At 39.3% G+C, this 20,518-nt stretch overlaps 4 protein-coding genes across 9 annotated transcripts; 1 reads left to right on the top strand and 3 right to left on the bottom strand.

The window, feature by feature from the left end:
• Positions 1 to 24: 24 nt before the first annotated feature.
• Positions 25 to 7,370, bottom strand: LOC103977648 (dual specificity protein phosphatase PHS1). Its single transcript, XM_065143844.1, has 11 exons — positions 6,954 to 7,370; positions 6,793 to 6,831; positions 6,515 to 6,684; positions 5,049 to 5,268; positions 4,142 to 4,315; positions 3,896 to 4,056; positions 2,748 to 3,819; positions 2,085 to 2,231; positions 1,791 to 2,018; positions 969 to 1,126; positions 25 to 880 (listed from the first exon to the last, which is right to left on the bottom strand). The coding sequence occupies exons 1-11, from the start codon at positions 7,008 to 7,010 to the stop codon at positions 517 to 519; spliced, it is 2,790 nt and encodes a 929-aa protein (XP_064999916.1). The 5' UTR covers positions 7,011 to 7,370; the 3' UTR covers positions 25 to 516.
• A 698-nt stretch (positions 7,371 to 8,068) lies between these two features.
• Positions 8,069 to 17,178, bottom strand: LOC103977649 (ATP-dependent RNA helicase DEAH13). Of its 6 annotated transcripts, XR_010495180.1 has the most exons (14): positions 16,975 to 17,178; positions 16,355 to 16,491; positions 16,182 to 16,257; positions 16,004 to 16,069; positions 15,872 to 15,921; positions 15,701 to 15,761; positions 15,419 to 15,614; positions 15,264 to 15,328; positions 14,385 to 14,630; positions 14,031 to 14,261; positions 11,714 to 11,827; positions 10,459 to 11,640; positions 8,829 to 10,366; positions 8,069 to 8,623 (listed from the first exon to the last, which is right to left on the bottom strand). XR_010495180.1 is itself a non-coding variant. In XM_065143970.1 (12 exons), the coding sequence occupies exons 2-12, from the start codon at positions 16,438 to 16,440 to the stop codon at positions 8,906 to 8,908; spliced, it is 3,924 nt and encodes a 1,307-aa protein (XP_065000042.1). In that variant the 5' UTR covers positions 16,441 to 16,491; positions 16,975 to 17,178; the 3' UTR covers positions 8,069 to 8,905. The 6 variants fall into 6 exon arrangements, 1 of the variants encoding a protein (XP_065000042.1); XR_010495179.1 differs by having other exon boundaries at positions 15,264 to 15,614; positions 16,194 to 16,257; XR_010495178.1 differs by having other exon boundaries at positions 15,264 to 15,614; positions 16,004 to 16,066.
• A 670-nt stretch (positions 17,179 to 17,848) lies between these two features.
• On the top strand, positions 17,849 to 18,623 carry LOC135632630 (pathogenesis-related protein 1-like). Its single transcript, XM_065141261.1, has 2 exons — positions 17,849 to 18,087; positions 18,169 to 18,623. The coding sequence occupies exons 1-2, from the start codon at positions 17,904 to 17,906 to the stop codon at positions 18,465 to 18,467; spliced, it is 483 nt and encodes a 160-aa protein (XP_064997333.1). The 5' UTR covers positions 17,849 to 17,903; the 3' UTR covers positions 18,468 to 18,623.
• A 375-nt stretch (positions 18,624 to 18,998) lies between these two features.
• On the bottom strand, positions 18,999 to 19,768 carry LOC135632484 (pathogenesis-related protein 1-like). The gene is made up of 2 exons (XM_065141094.1): positions 19,535 to 19,768; positions 18,999 to 19,453 (listed from the first exon to the last, which is right to left on the bottom strand). Exons 1-2 carry the CDS (start codon positions 19,716 to 19,718, stop codon positions 19,155 to 19,157), a joined length of 483 nt encoding a protein of 160 aa, XP_064997166.1. The 5' UTR covers positions 19,719 to 19,768; the 3' UTR covers positions 18,999 to 19,154.
• Between the last annotated feature and the right edge of the window lie 750 nt (positions 19,769 to 20,518).

Below are 20,518 nucleotides of genomic sequence, written 5' to 3' on the forward strand. Positions count from 1 at the left end.
AGCTGAAAATTTAGGGGAGAAAGATTGACGAGGAAAGAGAGACGAAAGTGTGAGAGTTTTTTGTTGTGACAACAACAATGTATCGGTCTAAACTTCCAGAAACATATTTACAAAAGAGGATCTATAATACTCTACCCAAACTTCTGTCTATTACGCCTTCGCATTTTGTATAAAAGTGGCTTCATATTCGATTGATTTGCGTCTTTGTATAACCACAAGTGATTAAGAGACAAACTGAAACCGTGTAACATGGCTGACCATCAAGCGATGCTGCACAAGAACACCACCATACAATTATTAGGTTGGATTGGATCATTAGATCTCGATGAGCAGCAGCAGCACCATGCCACTAATGCCTTGTTCATCTGAAGCTTCTCTCATCATAGAATCTGCATATGATGGATTGAGGCTGCTTCTGAGCTGGACTGATGCTGCTTCCACGATTAATCTTGAGCGCCTCGACGGCCTTCTGTATCTCCATTGTCATGGCACTATCGACGCTCCCTGTCTCTCATGCTAGAATCTGCCGATGATGGATTGAGGCTGCCTCTGAGCTGGACTGATGCTGCTTCCATGATTAATCTTGAGCGCCTCGATGGCCTTCTGTATCTCCATTGTCATGGCACTATCGACGCTCCCTGAGGAAATCCTTTTGTGGGACTTCTGGAGATGGAGCTTGAGTGAGCTTGTGCTCAGGCCAGCGTTCTTTCCGCAGATTGGGCACACCTTCATCACAGGTCTCTTGTGCTGCCATTTCATAGAAGTCTTTCCATGTATTGTTCTATCGAGATCTAAAAGAACTTTAGCAAAGCCGTCGTTGGGCTGCGCTCGGCGGTGAACCTTCTTCAGGATGTTCCATGCTTCAGATAGCGTGTAACCCCTGATAGTAGAATAGAGTAGCATGAGAGATTCTGAAACTTGAATCAGTACTACAGTGACAAATAAACCGTGCCAGATAGCTTTCTCACTTTCTTAGCATTAAGTAAGCCAGCACGACAGTTGCACTCCGACTTTTTCCCTCGAAACAGTGAACCAAAACTTTTCCTCCTGAGTATTCAACACGATCAATGAAATCACAAGCCTCCTCAAAGATATCGCTGATGTCTGTATCCTCTTCATCACCTATCTGGACATGCCATCAATTTGTTTTTAGACAGATTGTTTTTAAAGTGCATAATATTTCCAGAGAAAAAAACAGTGATGGCATAGACTAAAGTTTTGTACCCTATAAAAACATTAGATATGGAGCACCCAGCTAAGAAGGGCAGCCCAGCGTATAAAACTCCTGTGAATCCAGTGTCTTGGAGGGTCAATGTAAGTATTGCTACCCTTGCAATCAGAGAAGCTATTTCACGCTCAGAAATCCTAGTCACTTAGATTGCAAAGGTGCAATCTTACCATTATATATCAGCTAAAAACTATGAAACTGTTTGACTATTAATTTCAACATTCATCAAGATATCATGAAAGGAATTTTAGAAAGTAAGAAACAAAAGAATATGCTTATGTTGGCCTTCATGGATATCTTTATACCAGTAAAGTATGCCTTGTATTAGTAATTAATTTAATATATCAACCTTATATTCGATCAGAATCCACTTAAGTGAAACTATGTCCTAACACAGAGAAAATAGTTAAAGATGACACAAACAAAGACCATATGAAACCTGATTATGCTTATGATAGCCCCACAAGTTCCAGGGGACCAACCCTTTCTAACCTCCCTAATTATCTTCCCCCAAAGTGTCATCTATGATCTAACACCTTAATTACATCTAAAAAAGACTTACTGAGAAGTTCTTGTACTGAAAGAGGTCAGGATATTGAGAATCTGACTGTCCAATCTCATTTGAGCACAAGCACATAATATGTGTGATCCCCAAGTACTGAAGGGTGTACATGGACCTTGCAGCTAGAGCCCCACCAATAAACAGGTTATTTGTAACAAGAGATGGCCTCTCAGTACTTGCCACATCAGAAATCAAACCTATCCTTTCGAGAATATGTTCAAGTCGGACCTGAAAAGAAACCAAAGATGAGATTAAGGGCTGGTACTGAAATAGGACAGGAGTTGTGCAGTTTACCTTCAACTCATAAGCATCAACGACAATATTATTATCACTGCCCTCAAAGAATCCTGTATTAAAATTCTTTTCCTGGCAAAATTTAACCACATCAGCACGAAGCAATGCATTCCACTCGTCAATCTCTTTGTTCAGTTCAGCATCTACCTACAATCGGCAGTACACATTAGCAAAATGGTTAGCATACATCCACACCGTATAATATAAAAAAGTAGTAAAGATTCTCAATAACACAGGAAGTTAATTTAGAGAAAAAAAACATCACCAGAATTTCATGAAAAAAAAATAAGTATACACATTGTTCAGAAACACATCAGAACAATGAGTTCCAAGATGCAAAAGACTACTGATACATATAGAGACATGCACAGTCAAATTTGGGAAGTGGGAAATTTTATTATATAGGAAGACTGAAGCTAAGAGCAAAATCAAACACACAAAAAAATATTCTGATATATAGTTTAGTAAAAGCTATGAGAATCAGGCAAATTTATCATTTCTAGTTGCATTCTAGGTTCTTCACCTTTTAATTTATCTTACAAACATAACAACGGAGTGTTAAAAAAATGATGCCATGTTATGCAGGAAATATGAAATAGCAAGACATTTTTGTTCTTCTAACAGATGTTGACAGATAGGAATCTCTTCTAACAAATTCCTAACCTTCGGCAACTTGTGAAAATCACGAAGCTTCATTGTCAACCGAAGACTACGAGAAGGTTCTTCACTTCCTTTGAAGTATCTGCCATTCCAGTTCTCACGAGAGATAGGAGAAACTGATTCAGGGCTTCCTCGTGATCCTGGCGGTGAAGATTTTGGAGTAGCTTTCTGCATTATACAGTTGCTTAATTCAGTTGCAATGTGCTGCTTGCATGCAGGTGAGGGAGTACTGCAACCAAATCCAGCCGAGTGAGAAGGTAAATCCAAAGTGCCCATATCATCTCTGTCAGAATCTCCAGAGCTTTTACTAATTATTGACAGAAAAACACGTAAAAGGCCATCCAATTTCTGGTAGAGTGTAAGGAGAAATAAATGGAAACTCTGAAGGTCCCTAAGAGCTGCACGAAATCCTCCACGAAATTCATTAACAATCGCTGCAGCGTCAGTATCATTAAGGGAAGAGCAGGAAAAGTTTGGTGAATTAGCCTCACCAGATACAGGATTTCCCAATCTACCTCCGGATATCTCATATAACAGATTGGAAGAGTAATCCACATTGTTAAGTAACAGCTCAACGAGCTTTGGATATCGTTCCTGATCTTTTGCGCGTTTTCCTGCAGGTGGCCGTCGAGGCACTCCAGAGTCAATGGACACAACATAAAAATCACCATTGTTGTAATCCTCTGCATTTTCTATCTTAACCAATTTGTTGCTGAACTCACTGAATGAATCCGAGCTCTCACATGAAGGGTCCTTGACATGGGGATGTAACCTTCCATTTGCCGAGTTAGATCTTTTCTCTTTCTGTAGAAACCTTGAAACCTGTGGTCCACAGCTTCTAGTAGCAGAACTGGCTTCACACACTGCATCCATGTTTTCAGAGGTCACCTTATCTGCAACTAAGAGATTTGCATAGTTGCCCCGCCACCCCAGTTGAGGACAAGGTAGTCTATCCTCATTTCTAAGTATAAGATCTAACATCAAAACCCTTCCAAGTGCTGCAGCAGCTTTTGCAGCGGCTTCCCGTGTTTGAAATGCATTTGAGCTCTCAAGAAGAGATGATCCATGTACATAGCTAGAACATAAAATAGAAGTCTGATGAGGAACTTTGACAACACAAAAACAATTAAAGACGCATATGGTTCTCATACTTCATTAGGAAAAGGCACCGACTCAATTCAAGAGCTTCTAACAACTCTGAACAAGTTATTTCACCAACTTCATCTCTGGCTGAAATTGCTGCATCTCGTGCTTTTTCTGTAGCATCCTTAATCTGATGCCATTCAGGACTGGAATTATGTACCACTCTTGCCTGCATTAATTTGCCATGGGCCAAAATACAGTTATTTGTTACAAAGAAAATATTCTTTTGGCTTGATAAAGAAAAAGGTACAGACTTGAGGTGTATGCACTCCAAGCCATCTAGCAAATTCATAACCCAAGCGCTCCGATTGTGTGGCCATCCTGGAGGATGCAATCTTTATTACCGCTGCTGCTTCATTTGAGGTTAGGCCATCAGTATTAGAGTTGAATAGAGCAAAGAAAACAACTCCTCCAGAATTGACAGTCACCTGTGCCAGATCATATTAGTGTTATAAGAAGAAATATACATATATTCTTGAAATGCTGAGATAGTTTGTAACCCAGCAATCCATATATGAATCAACTGTGGACACTCCACTGAGGTCTATTGCTGCCAAACAAATCTCAAGTGGTAAGATGGAATCACCTGTGTTCCATCTGTCTTGGTTCTCATCAGTTTAGAACACATGTAACCTATGATGATAACATTGATTCCTATTTTGCAATCTGGGAGACTGCTAATTGAAAATATTCTAAAACTTGTTTGAGGACAATATTCAACAACAATCCACTTAATGAATTTTTAATTTGATCTCCATGAGGAAGAGGAAAAGTAGAGGGAGATCATCGCTGACATATCAAGGATTTGGCATTATTGCATCAGCACTCGATACTATAATTTAGACTAAGTAATGGTTTTGACTTCCATGCTGTTAGACCTAATGGATATGGGTTCAACAGTGATCATCTTTCCAATGTACAGGAATTAAATCATTAAAGAAGTGTAAAAGGACTGAATTGAGTCGCTCTATAATAGGAATCAATGGTGCAACTTCTATGATGCAGTCTCTTTCAAAAGGTAAGAAATAATAATAATCTTGGAAGAGTGGCTTCAATTGTGTAGCTAACCAAAACTTACCCATTGCCACCATTCACAACATTCTCGTAATTAAACAACTTATCTAGCCACACATATTTAAGGGCGAAACCAGGACAACATACCTCCATAGCTTTATTCATCTCATCCTCAGAATGCTCACTGCTGCTTGTATGCTCTGTATGATGCAGAGACATTAGAGCATCCCAAGAGAAATCATTGGATTCGATGTCCAAAACAGAAGCACTTCCAAGCCTTTCCCACAAACTCATCTCAGGAGGCTGGACACATATTTGTATATTACTTGAATCACAACTTAATTCTTGCATATTTGATATTTCAGTACTGTCAAAAGAGAAGTAAACAAATTAAAAATGTTTCAACAATTATAATGTATCTAAGTTAATGACATTAAGGAAAAGTTGATTATTTGTCGACTGCCACTTCGCATTAATGTTTGAAATTGTGTGATATATAAAAAGACATAATTTATCACTATGTGGCATGTGCCATAAGTAAATACATTCTCAAACTGATTTGCCATTAGCTAAAACCATAAAAATTCAGATTTGATCATTTTTACATAAAATGAACATGAAAGACAGCATATAATTCCTTCAGGTGGGTGGTAGAATCCTATTGACACAACTTATTCTGTTACACTTGTTTTTAACTAGTATATTTTGGGTAAGCCCCACAAAATCATTCCTCCCAATAAAATATTCTTCTACATAAAACTAATGAGAGAAGACATCATAACAAACACCTCCAAAAGTTTTGCAACAGTAATAACAAAATTTAACTAGTATGTTTTGGGTAAGCCCCACAAAATCATTCCTCCCAATAAAATATTCTTTTACATAAAACTAATATGAGAGAAGACATCGTAAGAAACACCTCCAAAAGTTTTGCAACAGTAATCACAAAATTCCACTGAATTACATGAAGATAAAGATGTCTCTCCGTCACACCATTCAACAAGTGACAACAAGTACTTCAAATCATCATTATTTTTTCTTCTATACCAACAAAAACCAGACAATAAAAGCTTGAACAAACAAGTAGGATATTATAGTTACCACAAAAATCACAACATAACAGGTTGTTATAGTATCATGACAACAAACTTGCTGTTTCCATCGAGGATAACGTAGATCTATTCAGTGAGTATAGTAAATCTTGGTCTTCATAGAAAAAGAAACTAATAGTCTAACCAAGAAGTTTAAAGGTTCTTCATATTTGAATCGCAAAGAGGGCATAGATGAAAAGGGCAATGCAGAATGTACAATCACAAACCATAAGTAAATGCAGTAGCATGATTCTTTTTCATTATCTTTGCTGACTTTACTAGGTGAAACGGTATAAAAAATTTACTCAAAGCGCACTCAAGAAAAAAAATACTCAAAAAGGATGTTTTACTTGCAAACTCCATTTCCCCCAAGACAAACAATGTCTACATCATCAAAGGAATGCTATCCACATGATTGAAGCAATACAAGAAAATATCTTAAAAGCAATATAGATTTAATCAAATATTCAACCAGAAGTAGTCTAAATAATAATCATCATCATGTATTTAATTAAGCAGTACCTTCGATGATGGATAGTAACGAAGCACGAGATAGGCATTGTTTCACCCTTGGGATGCCGGTGAGGAAAACCTGATGGCCGAATCTTCCCGCTGCGCTTACGGACCAGCGCTACCCATTTCTCAAATGCCAGTGCCGATCCAGTCAAATCTCCCCACAGCAAAGAAATCACCTTTACAGATCCAACCAGAAGAAACAAAGAAAATAAGGATCGAAAACATGATGAAGAGGACGATCTAAGCACTCTAAAAACAATCACGGAAGACCCAAGCACACTTACTCGAGAAGAAAGTGTGTTCTCCCTGTCACCGTCGCTTTCCTACAAAAAAGATAAGATCTTTGATCAAGAGAAGGCGCAAGAACGGAATCTCAGAACAAGATTTCTTGATTTCCGATCAGAACGAAACAGTCGGAAGAAATAATTACCAGAGAGAACAGTACCTTTAGGGTTATGATGGGAGGGGAGGGTTTCTCCTCCTTTTGCTCCTCTTCTGCCATGCGAAGGGGGAGCGCCGTCTGAGATCGTGGGGGGTGATTTAGCTCGCTTTTTTTCCCCCAATTCTTTTCCAGATTTCTACCCTTCTTGTACAAAAGCGGGGGGGCAGTGAGGGCAATGGCTGAGAGAAAACCCACCTTTTCCCGAGAAAAGTGGTCCGCGGCCCTTTCTCAGTACCGGAGATGGTGGAGAGTAAGCTTTACAGTACTCTGTACGCAGCACACGGGAGTAAAGAACTCCCGGGAACCCATAGATCTGTGTGGTCTCGCTCATCGTAAGATTCGATTCGAGCGTAGCAATCTTACGGAGACAACTAATGAGGCTAAAGTTGGGATGATACTTTAACGAGACATGAGGGGCGAGTGCACCAACTCGCTTGGTGAGAGTGGATGATGAGCAGATGTAATGATCGATGACAAAAGCAGCTTTACATCATCACATGGAATGTGTACTTGTCATCAAGTAGAAGCCTTTTTGAGACAAATATAAATATAAAAATGGATGATATCCCTCTCGAGTGATCAAAATAGCATTTGGCGAAATTATTATCCCCAAAGAATATTAGTAATGATATTTGTTAGATTTGTAAATATTAATGACAAATGCTGCTTCATCATTAAAAAAATATTTAATAATAATTCCATCAACAAATCATCTTTTGGTGATAAAACTGGACATTTTCATTAAATATTCATTTTATGGTATTCTTAGAATTTATTACTATTCTTGCATTATTTTTTTGACTGATTTCAATCCCATAAATTTCCCCAAGCTAATCCTGGTCTGGAGTTTTGCATGCACACCTTGAGATTTATATTGAAGATAATGAAAGGATCGGCAGAGTCCATCATTGGAATCACTCGACAGAGAAATGATTTGAACTAATCAGCATCTCAAGAAAAATACTATACACCAGAAGAATGGAGCCATCATCACAGACGATACAGAACCAACGAAGAAGCCTCTTCTCCAAACCCACGAACAGAGAGAGAGAGAGAGAGAGAGAGAATCCCTACAGCCTTTTCAAGATCAGGAAAAGAAAAACAATCAAAGGATGAAATTGAGGAATTTCTCTCGTTTTACTTCCTTAGTTCAACCACTACATACACGACTTGAGCTTCTAATAATCTATGCCTTAACCATTAGGCTGTCTCATCAACGACACAAAAAAAAAAAACAAAACAAAACAAAACCTTCGCTTCTGCTCCACTAGGATTGCTGTCTTTCTTCTTATGTGATACTTTAAATACAACTAAAAAGTACAACGCTGAACTCTTTCACTTTGTGTGGATTCACAAAAATGATACCCTTACAATCCATTGCTAAAAAGAAAATTGGAAGAATTGGTAAAGATAACTTAGAAAACAAGAATAACGATAAGCTGATCCTCAAATTTCAGGTATTGCTCATCAAACCCCACCAACCCAAATTTCAGGTATTGCTCATCAAACCCCACCAACCCATGTCTCATGGATTGTTGCTGTGGTGGGTCAACCGTCCCGCATAAATCCAGCTTGAGCTGTGAGTTTAAGATGCTGGTGCGACAGATATGGGACTGACTTCATGCGCCATATGGCAACAAGACAATGGGCCTTTGGTGAGTCGATCTGCAGAACTGCATCACAGAATAAGGAAAACAACATCAACAAGACAAGCTGAATAACTTTGCCACAAAGTTAAGCATTATCGACAGAAGAGTTGTGCTTTTTCCTTGGGAAACAAGACAAGCCAATAACCAGCAATGCCTCTTACGAGACTTTGTCAATCCTACAAATTCAGTACCCAGCGAGTGTTATCATTGTAGTGAAAACCATGTATACCTTAAGGTAACAATCTCTGCTCATTCAAGCCTGCATTTTTCAGATACTATGGATGCCATGGACAGGTAAAATCTGCATCATTTCATCTTCCTTTCTTTCTTGGCCCTTTTAGGGAAAAGTTCATGTCCTTCATGATGAACCTCAATGTGCATCAGTTCCCAAAGTTCTCCAAACTTGTTATGAAACCTCTCCTGGAACCACTGCTGAATCTCTGAGCGCAAGAACTGAGGATTCTTGCTCCAGGCATCTCGCAACCTAGCTCGGCTATCAATTATTTTTGATCCAACCTTCAATCTGTTCAGAAGATCCCCAACTCTTCTTTGGCCCAATGCCTCAGGCCTCAGCATGCTAGATGGTGGTGCAGCCAAGAGGTTTTGAACCGATCTTAGGCATGGCAATACATTCCCTTCTAGCAATGCTGAAGCAAATACAGACAGTCGAAGAATGTCATTCTTGATTGGTATACTATGCAATGGGAGCTGCCAGTTATGTCTGCCAAATGCAGGACTTACCCAGCATAAGACTCGATCACCTAGAGGTTCATAATAAGGTTTTGGATCCGTAAGAGGTGCTGAGAAAGTGCAAAGAGGACTGGCATATTTGACAAGCCAATCAGACTTGATAGTAGTCACTCCATATATATATGGTCTTTTCATCTGAAGAAGTTCAGTATAAACCAGAAACTCTGGTGCTGCTTGAGAAACAGAAGACCGGCGGTGCAGATATACCATATCTTCCATAACGCTAGACTGATATCGAACAGAACGGACTTTTGTATCACTTTCTAATGATTTTTTAACAGTTCGTATGCGCTTTGCAACTCTATCTGCCCAACCAGCACATATAGACTGTCCTATGAGCTCTTCTTCGGTCATCAGTAAAGGCTGCTTTTCAGAGTGAGTCCTCCAAGACAGTTCCACATCTCCAGGAGTTCCATGATTCCATGAGAACTCTTCACTGAACTTGCTCTGGTGGAATACAAGCTGTAGCAGTTGTTTCCTCAATTTGGACATCTCTTCCATTGTTTTCAGATGGAGTGAGTTATCTCTGCAGAATATGACCGGGTTTGCTTCAAGCTCAAACAACCACAATGCGTACGCAATCGTTAAAGCATCACTACTGGGGTTACAAAATCTTGCATGAGCCTCTCTTGCCATTGCTTTTAACTTCTTTTGCCTCTGTTTCTCCTCTTTATCTTTCTTGGTATCCAATGTCTCTCCTAGATCCATATCATTATTGGTCCTTTGATTCCCCTCAAATTGTATGATGAAAGGGTTTGGAAAGCTTAATGCTGCTGCAGCAGCAACAGCATTTCCCAAAACAAGATTCGCCCTGGCATAGCCTTTCTGATTCCTCATAATTTTAATAACTGTTAAAAGCATTCGAGAATGACGAGGACTCATGGGATACTGTGCCATTGCTCTGCCCATTGGTGTAAGTCTACCTTGAAGATCAAGAGCTTCAAGGGCTCTCAAGCAATGTTCAGCTTCCAGCAAAGCTTCTGAGTTGGGAGGAGTTGGAAACGGGAAATTTGAAACCTAGAACGACATTAAGAAGCATTTAAGTTCAAACCAACCAATGTCAATAAATACAATAAAAGTATATAGCAAACTACTGAAGATTTTAGCACCTTATCAATACCCATTGACTTCATTAAAAGGACAACACCATCAACTGGAATTTTGGATACTTCAGGGCAGGAAAATTTTGGGAATATCTCATCTTTACTGAAGGCTCCAGATGAATATAGGCGGTAACAATGTCCTGGTGCAGTTCTCCCTGCCCTACCTGCACGCTGAGCAGCTGATGCCTTGCTTATCCAACTAACTTCGTATGTCGCCATCCCATTCGAATGGTTGTAGTCCTTGATCTTTTCTTTGCCAGTATCAACTACATACTTTATACCAGGGATGGTCAGAGAAGTCTCAGCCACATTAGTAGCTACCACCACAAGTCTTTCTCCTTCAGGTACCTCTTCAAACACACGAAGCTGTGAAGAAGCAGGCAGCATTGCATAAAGAGGCAAAACGTACAATGGGCCAGCAGAAAGAGAACTGGATTCGGAATGATTTTCCAAGTCAGAAGCAACTGGAAAACTTGGTTCCACATGGCAATTAGGTTCAGATGAATTCCCTGATAAAGCATCAAAAGAAGCCTTCAATGAAGAGAGGCTCCCAACATCTCTTAGAAAATCTAACAACAAACCAGTCTTCTCCGGTGCTTCCAACTTGACTGTGTCTTCATTTTCACTTTCGGAATCAAGATCACTCTCTGTTCCTGAGCCACTTGAAACAGAAAAAACATCTGAATGATTGTCATCCTCATAAGAGCTGAATCTGTCAGTTTGCTGATCAGGCAAATCATTTTCCATCTCAAAGGCTTCATTGATTTCCTTCATATTTGCTTCTAAGCCTGCAGTCAACTCATTGTCTGGCTGTTTTATTGAACACCTTTTAGTTAGTTGTTGTGATGCTTTACGTAACTTCCTGCATAAGAACTCAACTTCTCTCTGTCCAGTGACAAACACAAGTATGCCACCCGGTGGTAGCCTCTTGTGGATGGCCATGACCTTCTTATAAGCTTGTCCCAAGTAATCCTGACAAGTCCTCTTTGAGAAGTGAATTGTCACTGGAAATTGTCTGACTGGAATCTCTAGAACAGGTAGGTTCTGATCGAACAATTTCCTGTTTGAATTGAAGTCCTCAACTTGTAAAGTAGCACTCATAAGCACAAGCCTCAACTGAGTAACCATGTTTTCAGGACTTATTGTTTCTCCTGCTAAAATCTTCTCTTGCTGCTCAGCATATAATTTCTGCCATATGTTTTTATGTCAATCAATAACAGGCTGGAGGTAGCTTCTAGCAAATAAAGGAAATGTCGCTAACCTGGCGAAGTTTTATTATTCGAGAAAGCATGCCGATAAGTATATCAGTGTTCAAACTCCTCTCATGAGCCTCATCAAGGATTATCACAGAGTACCGCTTTAACAAGAAATCACTCTGCAAAGGTGGAAACACATTTTTCAAGCAAGGACAATATTATAACATAATACTCTAAAATAATTTTAGTGAGATAAGAGATAAACTCTAGTTTATTGGCATATTAGCTTGCTGTACATAAATAGAATCATTTGACAGATCCTAATTGTAAACCATGTGCTTGAGCTGAATTCAGCTGAAGTGAAATTGTGTGCTGAACAGTTCAAAATGACTCTTTGACCACGAAGACGAAAATGATCAAAGATCTAAAAGTAAGGATTATACATATTACTGCAATCAATAAATTATGATTTCAGCGGTTAAAATTTCTGCCTCTTGTGCTTTAGCAACAAAGACAAATATCATACACATGTAAATGTTTGACAGCATACGCACACAGATAATTTGTGCCAAAGTAGTATTCCACACAATTCTGGATAAATACCTCAAGTCAACTTATAAGCTTTTTTTTTTCGTATAACTGCATATATATATCCCTCCAGAGTCAGTAATTTTTGCATTTATGCATCTAAATTGAAATTTATCATACATATTCCTCCAAAACCTAAAAATTTGTACAGATGTCATTGTAGTTAATGTCCATTCACCATTGTAAGTTAGCTGTCAATTAAAACTCTGATTTACATTAATATCATTTAAAAACACATTACGATGCTAAAAAAAATTAGGGGAATTTATATTATATATTTCTTTAACTCAACAAATTAATGTTAACCACATAAAGAAGTGGTTAGCTTGGGTTTTCTGGATGGATGATGGATTTTAACATTTGGAGGGATAAATATGTTTGTCATATGAAAATTTGTAAAGACAAATATGTTATTTCCAAACTTCGCAACGTTATATATGTATAACCGTAATTTTCTTTTGTTCAGTTACAAGGAGAAATGCACTTAGGCAATTCTTCTGTTCCTCCACAGAAGGAAGGCAAAGGGTATAGGTGATGCTTTTTATAGTTCTAGCTTAAGGTAGCACCGTCAATTAAGGATGGTGTTGGCAGATTTCACTCAAACCATCTCGGCCCCACCACTCAAAAACCTCAACCCATTCCTGGCACACAAAATTTGATAGTACTGGTTCCTCCCCTCACCTGCACCACAACCTATTCCGCCTATGGTAGTAATACACATGTCATTGACACATGCATTAATCATATTTGTAAAAAAGTAGGAGAAATTACTTGTATGAAATTGCAGGGGCTGGGATTTTACATGGGGTAAGGTGATTAAAGATAAGGCAGGACAAGCTTCAACACAGGGTTAAGTGATTCATCCCTGCTCTGGTCCTCATGGATTTTTTAATATTATATGCCAATTACACCTGATTCTCCAGATAAAATTGGTCAAATATGGCTCAACCGAGCTGGTGCACCATGGGTCCAATTTAAAATTGCATCTGTTATCGGCACGTAAAAAACCATACAAGAAAATATCAACAGTCTTACTCAAGACTCAAGAGAACATATCATTTTTCTTGCTCTACAGATCACATTAAAAACAATCTCAATATGTATCGTTGTGTAGATAGCGAAGATCAGATCACAAGTTTATATATTATAAATCTAATTATGAGCAACAAAAACATGAAGCAAACATCATTTATCCATTTTTATGTGAATTACATGATGAAAACTTTACTGCACATAAAAATTTAAAATTTAAAGAAAGAACTGCCACAAACATCACAGAAATTATTATAATTACCTTCAAACCTAACATACAAAAAATAGTAGCCAAAAAGGGTGGAATTGTCTCAACTAAAATATGTTTTTTTTCCTTGTCACGTATTTAATCAAGATTGATAACATAAGGTATTATGATAAGCAACCAATCTAGGGCCATCAGATTAGACAGACAATTAGAGTTACTTGCATTAATCTTAAAACCAGTGCAAGTTTACTTATTCTCCTTCCTCATTCTTCTGATTTCAATCTCAAAACATGTTTTTATAACTACCTTGCTTCTACTACTACCATTGAACAATAAATATTTTACTTTTATTTATTAAAAGACATTTAAATCCATTGATTTCTGCAACAAAGCAAGTGAATATGATGGCTGCATTCTTAATTTGAACTTGTGAGGATAATGAAATTTCATTCTATCATAATATGACTACATAACATGAATATCAATCTATATATATTGCAACGATAACAATATCTTTAACACAAATACAACAAACTGAAGTTTCATTCCAGAACCTGAACTTCTCGAAGCAGAATGCCATCAGTCATGAATTTGATGGAACAGGTTTTCCCAATCAACTTGTCATGCCTAACTTGAAAACCAACCTCCTTTCCAAGACCAAGTCCTAGTTCAAATGACACTCTCTTGGCAGTGGCAAGAACTGCAACACGCCGTGGTTGGGTCACTCCAATTATTCCTTTTCTATCACTACGAAGACTTGAACCAAAGCCAGCTTCATACAAGAACTGCAGCATGTCATTCCACCAAGAAATAATGTATATTCAGCAACATAGGAAGTATTAAACTACTAATATCACAAAATAAGGTTAATGACTGTGTGAGATGGTGTATGTATAGTGAAAGTGTACCTGAGGAACCTGTGTAGTCTTACCACATCCTGTTTCTCCACATAAAATTACAATAAAATGCTCATTAATAGCTTCCATTATCTCCTGCTCCATCATGATTATTGGGAGATCTTTTCTGTGTTCTTCAACCTCACGTGGCCGTGATATATGGACCACAGTGGTAGCATTAACATGCTCCTGAACAGTCAAATCAGTAATGCCTTCTATTTCTTGGTATTTCTTATCTGAATACCCTAGCATATTATCCTGCAAGGAGGTTAAGAAGCTACTCATTAGTCAGAACTGGAAGGACATCATCTCTGGATCCTGATTCTACAATTTTTAAGTTAGTCCACACATCCACGTATGAAAGAATACAACAGGGACCACAGTGGCCCTGCTCTTGACAGGAATGCTCATGACATCAACATTTCCTAGTAAACACAATGCTATCAGGAAATAAGGGATGTAATTGCTGTATTGTAAGAAATATAAGCTAGTAATGATGCAGAATATTGGTCTATCGGAAAAAAGGAGTCATTAGTGATGGGTCCTGGTCCAACAAGTTACACCCATCTGAAGTACTAAAAATTTATAGTCCACCTGAAAATCCATTTCGGTTAGATGCAAATAAAAAGAATTTTATTTTTGTAAGATAGAAGAAAACGAAGATGCAAATAAAAAAAGACATGGAAATTACTATTACAACATTTATCAAGAAAAGATGTAAATAGATGTAAACAGACAAAAGAAACAGAAAAAAAATCATTCTCCACCAGAACGAAAAGGTATAGGCTAGTTATCAAGAAGATGTTAAGAACATGATGCCACTGATAAGAAGTCTGGTAAAGGATGTGGCACATAGAAGCATAGAGAAATGACTTGTATGCCAATGCCCACCTGTGCAAGATTGTCATAACCATCATAGCTAGCGGTGGTTGATGAACATTTCTGATCCGCTATCACTGAAGCACTCATGTTAGTTTCCCTAACTTTTGGAGAGGGCAATGGAACATCAATAGACAAGTTATGATTGTTGTCATCTATTTTCATACATTTTTCTGGGAGAGTGATGTCAACACCAACATCATTTCGGAGGCTTTGAATAGGATCAACTTCCAAGGCGGCTTCATCATCATTAAAGACATTTGGATGGTGGTTTCCCTTAAATGGCAATATATCTTCAGGCACCTCCAGACCTGCTTTGGAAATTTGTACAGCACGAAATCGTCTTTCCTTGAAAGTCTCAGCCTACATCAGGAAGTCATTACTCAATAGAATGAGAAAGATAAATCCAAGCACAATGTAACAAATGATACTAGCTTGATTCCACATACTCGACCTATAGTTCCTGAAGAATGCAAAAGAGAATATGCACCATCCCAAATCTTGTGCTCCCTGCACCAAGTCATCATGTAAATAGGTAACTCAACATTGTCAATAAATGATACCAGAGATTCAAAAAATGTTAACACAAAATCAAACTAGAAAAAGAAAAGGCAACATACTCCAAAATTTTAATGCTTTTTTCTTGCAACAACTTCTTTTGCCTCTCCTCCTGCAAAAACCACATGTTAATATATAAGCATAACCAGTAAATGAAGATAACTAAACAATGGGGAGAATTTTTCTCAATTCACCTCCAATTGTCTCAGTTTCCTTTGCTTGGATTTGCTCAGAGTTTGAATTTCCTTCTTCTTGGCCTTCTTAAAATCCAAAACAAGGACAAAAAATACTTTTACGCCACCCAAGAACAACAATTGGTAAAATTAAAAAAAGTATAGCTGACTAAACGAGATTCATTGACTTGTTCATTACATTGCTCTTTACTTTCAATTTGTTCTTTTTCTTCCCCGGTAAAATAATCGCATTGCTTCCACCGCCATCACAACTCCTGAACAGGACAAGAACCAAAAATTGTATCAATTATACGTTAAACGTCATCAACTCAACATTTACGAAACATAAGAATTAGATAGAACAGCACATACTTCCAGCTTTCCTCGATTCCTGCCAGCATTAGCAATGCTACTTCGTCCAAAGAATGATCAGCATTATTTGCAACATTCGACCTCATTCTCAACCAATTTATTCAAATTCAAGAAATTCACTTGCCAAAGAAGACAAACTGCGGGAAAAAAAATCAAGTGTTAAAGAACAAAATTACTAAATCACAGAAATGTTGCCCAATTTTGATGCCTGGCCTGAATTAGGCGCCGGCGTACCAAAGCACTGGACAATACCTATCGGAAACAAAGGAAAGGAATAAAGAAAAGACGAAACCCCAAATCAAGAAAAGAAAACAAGAGAGGAGAGGGGACGGGGACGAGACACTTGTTCGTATTCTGTCCTTCCAGATCGTGAAGAGGAGGGCAAGCCTGGCGGTTCTTCCAAGAGATTAAAGGACGGAGGATGGAGAGAGAGGTAGAAAAGGGAGAGCGGGGAGTGGGTAGGGCGTCTCCAATTCGCGGCCACGGGGAGAGGGCGAAGAGCTCGGAAGGAGGAAAAGAGCGAGGAGCACGTAGGGCGGCGAAGCGGTGGCAGTTCCAGGTCGCGGTGGAGGGAGGAGAGAAGAAGGAAGAAAAGAGCAGAGCAGGAGAAGATATCGAACCAGTTCTCGCAGAATCAGCGGTCAAGCGGCGATTGATCTCGAAGAGAGAGAGCCGCCGGGTAATCGGACGAAGTAGGGCACGAGAGCGAAGGCAAGGAGTACAGTCGCAGGCACGCGAGTCGAGACTCCTGGGCGCGTCGATTTAGGGTTTTAGAACGAGAGAATTATCGTCCGCCATGCCAATTCGTGATTTCGTTCAGATTCGAGTCGGCTTTTCTCCGGGCCTTTTTTATTTCCAATGAAAGGTGAGACTCTATTATCGGTATTATAATAATATTATTATTATCAGCAGGGTAAGGTGATTTATTCTTTCTTTAGTTTTTTTTCCATATATCCTAATTTTTATTTTTCTTATTTAATTTTTTTAATTCCTTAAATACTTTTCATTTATCAATCACAAACTTATAAGTCAAGCATCAAAACATAGACTGGTAGATTATATATATAAATAAATAAATATATATATATATATATATATATATATATATATATATATATATATATATATATTCTAAGTTGTTGGATCATGTCACACTCGAGGATTGAATACAAAATAATTCACTATTCATTCCTCATCTATATTTTCCACACTGTCACTCACTTACCAGAATACATATTAATATACTAATGAATGCCTCAGCAACGAAGCATTTTCCAATCGACAAACTGGTAGCTGAAATGTGAAACCTCGCATGCTCTCCATCCGACATTTCATATAGAAGATTACTGCTTCCCTCCATAAAGAACGACTGCAGTCAACGAATCAACGCAGCAACGCTGTACATTGGTGACATGCAACAACTCCCAAGCACGACCCACCTACCTTGCCGGTTCGCACTATAAGTACTGACGCAAAGATCATCGTCTTCCACACCACTCATCACCACAAGAAGCTTCATTAGCCCAGCCTTTTCGATCCTCCAATCCCCATGGCTTCTGGTTCTTGGACGCTCGAGATCGAGTCCTCCGTTGAGGCATCTCGCCTGTTCAAGGCTGCCGTCCTCGACTGGCACTCCTTGGCCCCCAAGATTGCGCCGGAGATCGTCGTAAAAGGCGCCGTCATCGAAGGTGAAGGTAACGTTGGAGCCGTGAGGCAACTCAACTTCTCACCAGGTAGTGATCCACTTCCATCATCCCTTTGACCTCCGTTGCAGCAGGGAGCATCCGGTAACTAACGTTTCTGTGTGTCTGCAGCGTTACCATTCGGCTACGTGAAGGAGCGGCTGGACTTTGTGGACACGGACAAGTTCGAGTGCAAGCAGACGCTCGTGGAAGGAGGCCACATCGGGAGCAAGCTGGAGACGGCGACGACTCATTTCAAGTTCCAGCCGGCAGCCGGTGGGGGATGTGTGTTGAAGGTTGTGACCACCTACAAGCTACTGCCCGGGGCTGAGGACGACCAGGGCGAGACGATGAAGTCCAAGGAGACGGTGACCGGAATCATCAAGGCCGCGGAAGCCTACCTGTTGGCCAACCCTGACGCCTACCTGTAGAGCTGCATGCTCTCTGTCTCGGATATATATATCAGGCTTTCGAGTTTCTTTTCTTTCAGCATCACAAAGCAGTCATGAAGAGAGTGAGTGCGTTTGGTTGTCGTATTAAACAACAATATATTGTGAACGAATAAAAGATAATGCTCTTTCTAGATACGATTGGTCTGTTCAGTGTCGCAAATTTCTCCTACAGAATTCTTGGTTGGCATTGACCCACTTCTTCTGGTAGATGAGAACAGCGTAATTCTTATTTGAATTGATTTTCTACTTATTTGATTTGACAAATATTTATTTATTGATTTATCTTGATAGATTGTTAAGTCAGATTTTTATTATTCGATATAAATATCAATTCAGATTAACTCTTCTTGATTAAGCACGTCACCTATAAAACTAGTAGTTTCATCAACACTTTGTTGTAGACTACAATGAGTCCATAGTGATCATGAGAACTCATCACCTATCAAGATTGCAAATGATTCTGACATTGAATTCTGTAGGAGAAATTTGCGACACTGAACAGACCAATCGTATCTAGAAAGAGCATTATCTTTTATTCGTTCACAATATATTGTTGTTTAATACGACAACCAAACGCACTCACTCTCTTCATGACTGCTTTGTGATGCTGAAAGAAAAGAAACTCGAAAGCCTGATATATATATCCGAGACAGAGAGCATGCAGCTCTACAGGTAGGCGTCAGGGTTGGCCAACAGGTAGGCTTCCGCGGCCTTGATGATTCCGGTCACCGTCTCCTTGGACTTCATCGTCTCGCCCTGGTCGTCCTCAGCCCCGGGCAGTAGCTTGTAGGTGGTCACAACCTTCAACACACATCCCCCACCGGCTGCCGGCTGGAACTTGAAATGAGTCGTCGCCGTCTCCAGCTTGCTCCCGATGTGGCCTCCTTCCACGAGCGTCTGCTTGCACTCGAACTTGTCCGTGTCCACAAAGTCCAGCCGCTCCTTCACGTAGCCGAATGGTAATGCTGCAGACACACAGTAACGTTAGTTACCGTATGCTCCCTGCTGTAACGGAGGTCAAAGGGATGATGGAAGTGGATCACTACCTGGTGAGAAGTTGAGTTGCCTCACGGCCCCGACGCTACCTTCACCTTCGATGACGGCGCCGCTCACGACGATCTCCGGCACGATCTTGGGAGCCAAGGAGTGCCAGTCGAGGACGGCGGCCTTGAACAGGCGAGATGCCTCGACGGAGGACTCGATCTCGAGCGTCCAAGAACCAGAAGCCATGGGGGGTTTGGAGGATCGAGAAGGCTGGGCTGATGAAGCTTCTTGAGGTGGTGAGGAAGATGAGGTTTGGGGTGGGTATTTATAGGTGGAGATGGACATCATGGTAGGTGGCGGTATGGTTTCATGTCAAAATTGTACTGCGTTGTTGGTATGATCTTATTGGCTGGAATTATCTACATATTACTTTTGGGAGGTGGGAAGAAATCTTTTGACTGAATTAAGAATGAAAAGTTCTTAGATATGACAAAGTATAACGCAATAGAAAATCTAGATATGTCGATGAAATGTATGTGAAAGAGCACGCAGCACTTCACCAACCAGTTTGTTGTGCTTAGTATTTTCTATTGGGTGATGAGTATGAGATGGTCCAATATAGTAGAAAATCTAGATAGGTAACCCATTGTAATTTGTAATTTATATGGTCTTGAATCCGACATGGTCCAACAAATTAGAAAATAAAAATATATGTGTGACTAAACCAATAAAGCTTTTGTCAATTTTGTTTGTTTGTTTGTTTTTCTTATTCAAGTCTTTTGTTGTTGGTTTTCAATCTGTGTGAGAACAATATGTGAGGTGAGATCGATGGTCATACTTTACAATTTTGTTGTTGTTGTCAATAAAAAAAAACACAAATTAGTATGTTTTGGGGAGTCCATATCATATCCTTCGTCATCTTCTCTCAAATTCACGAAGCATTTGTTCTGATTTTTTTGGGGTATTTTTAGACGTTTGATTGGGATTCTTTTTGTTCATAATCTTTCCGTAAATATATATTTTTTATATTAAGGGCTTTGAAATCT

Source organism: Musa acuminata, chromosome BXJ3-3 (genome assembly GCF_036884655.1).
Source record: "Musa acuminata AAA Group cultivar baxijiao chromosome BXJ3-3, Cavendish_Baxijiao_AAA, whole genome shotgun sequence".
In the NCBI taxonomy this organism is placed as follows: domain Eukaryota; kingdom Viridiplantae; phylum Streptophyta; class Magnoliopsida; order Zingiberales; family Musaceae; genus Musa; species Musa acuminata.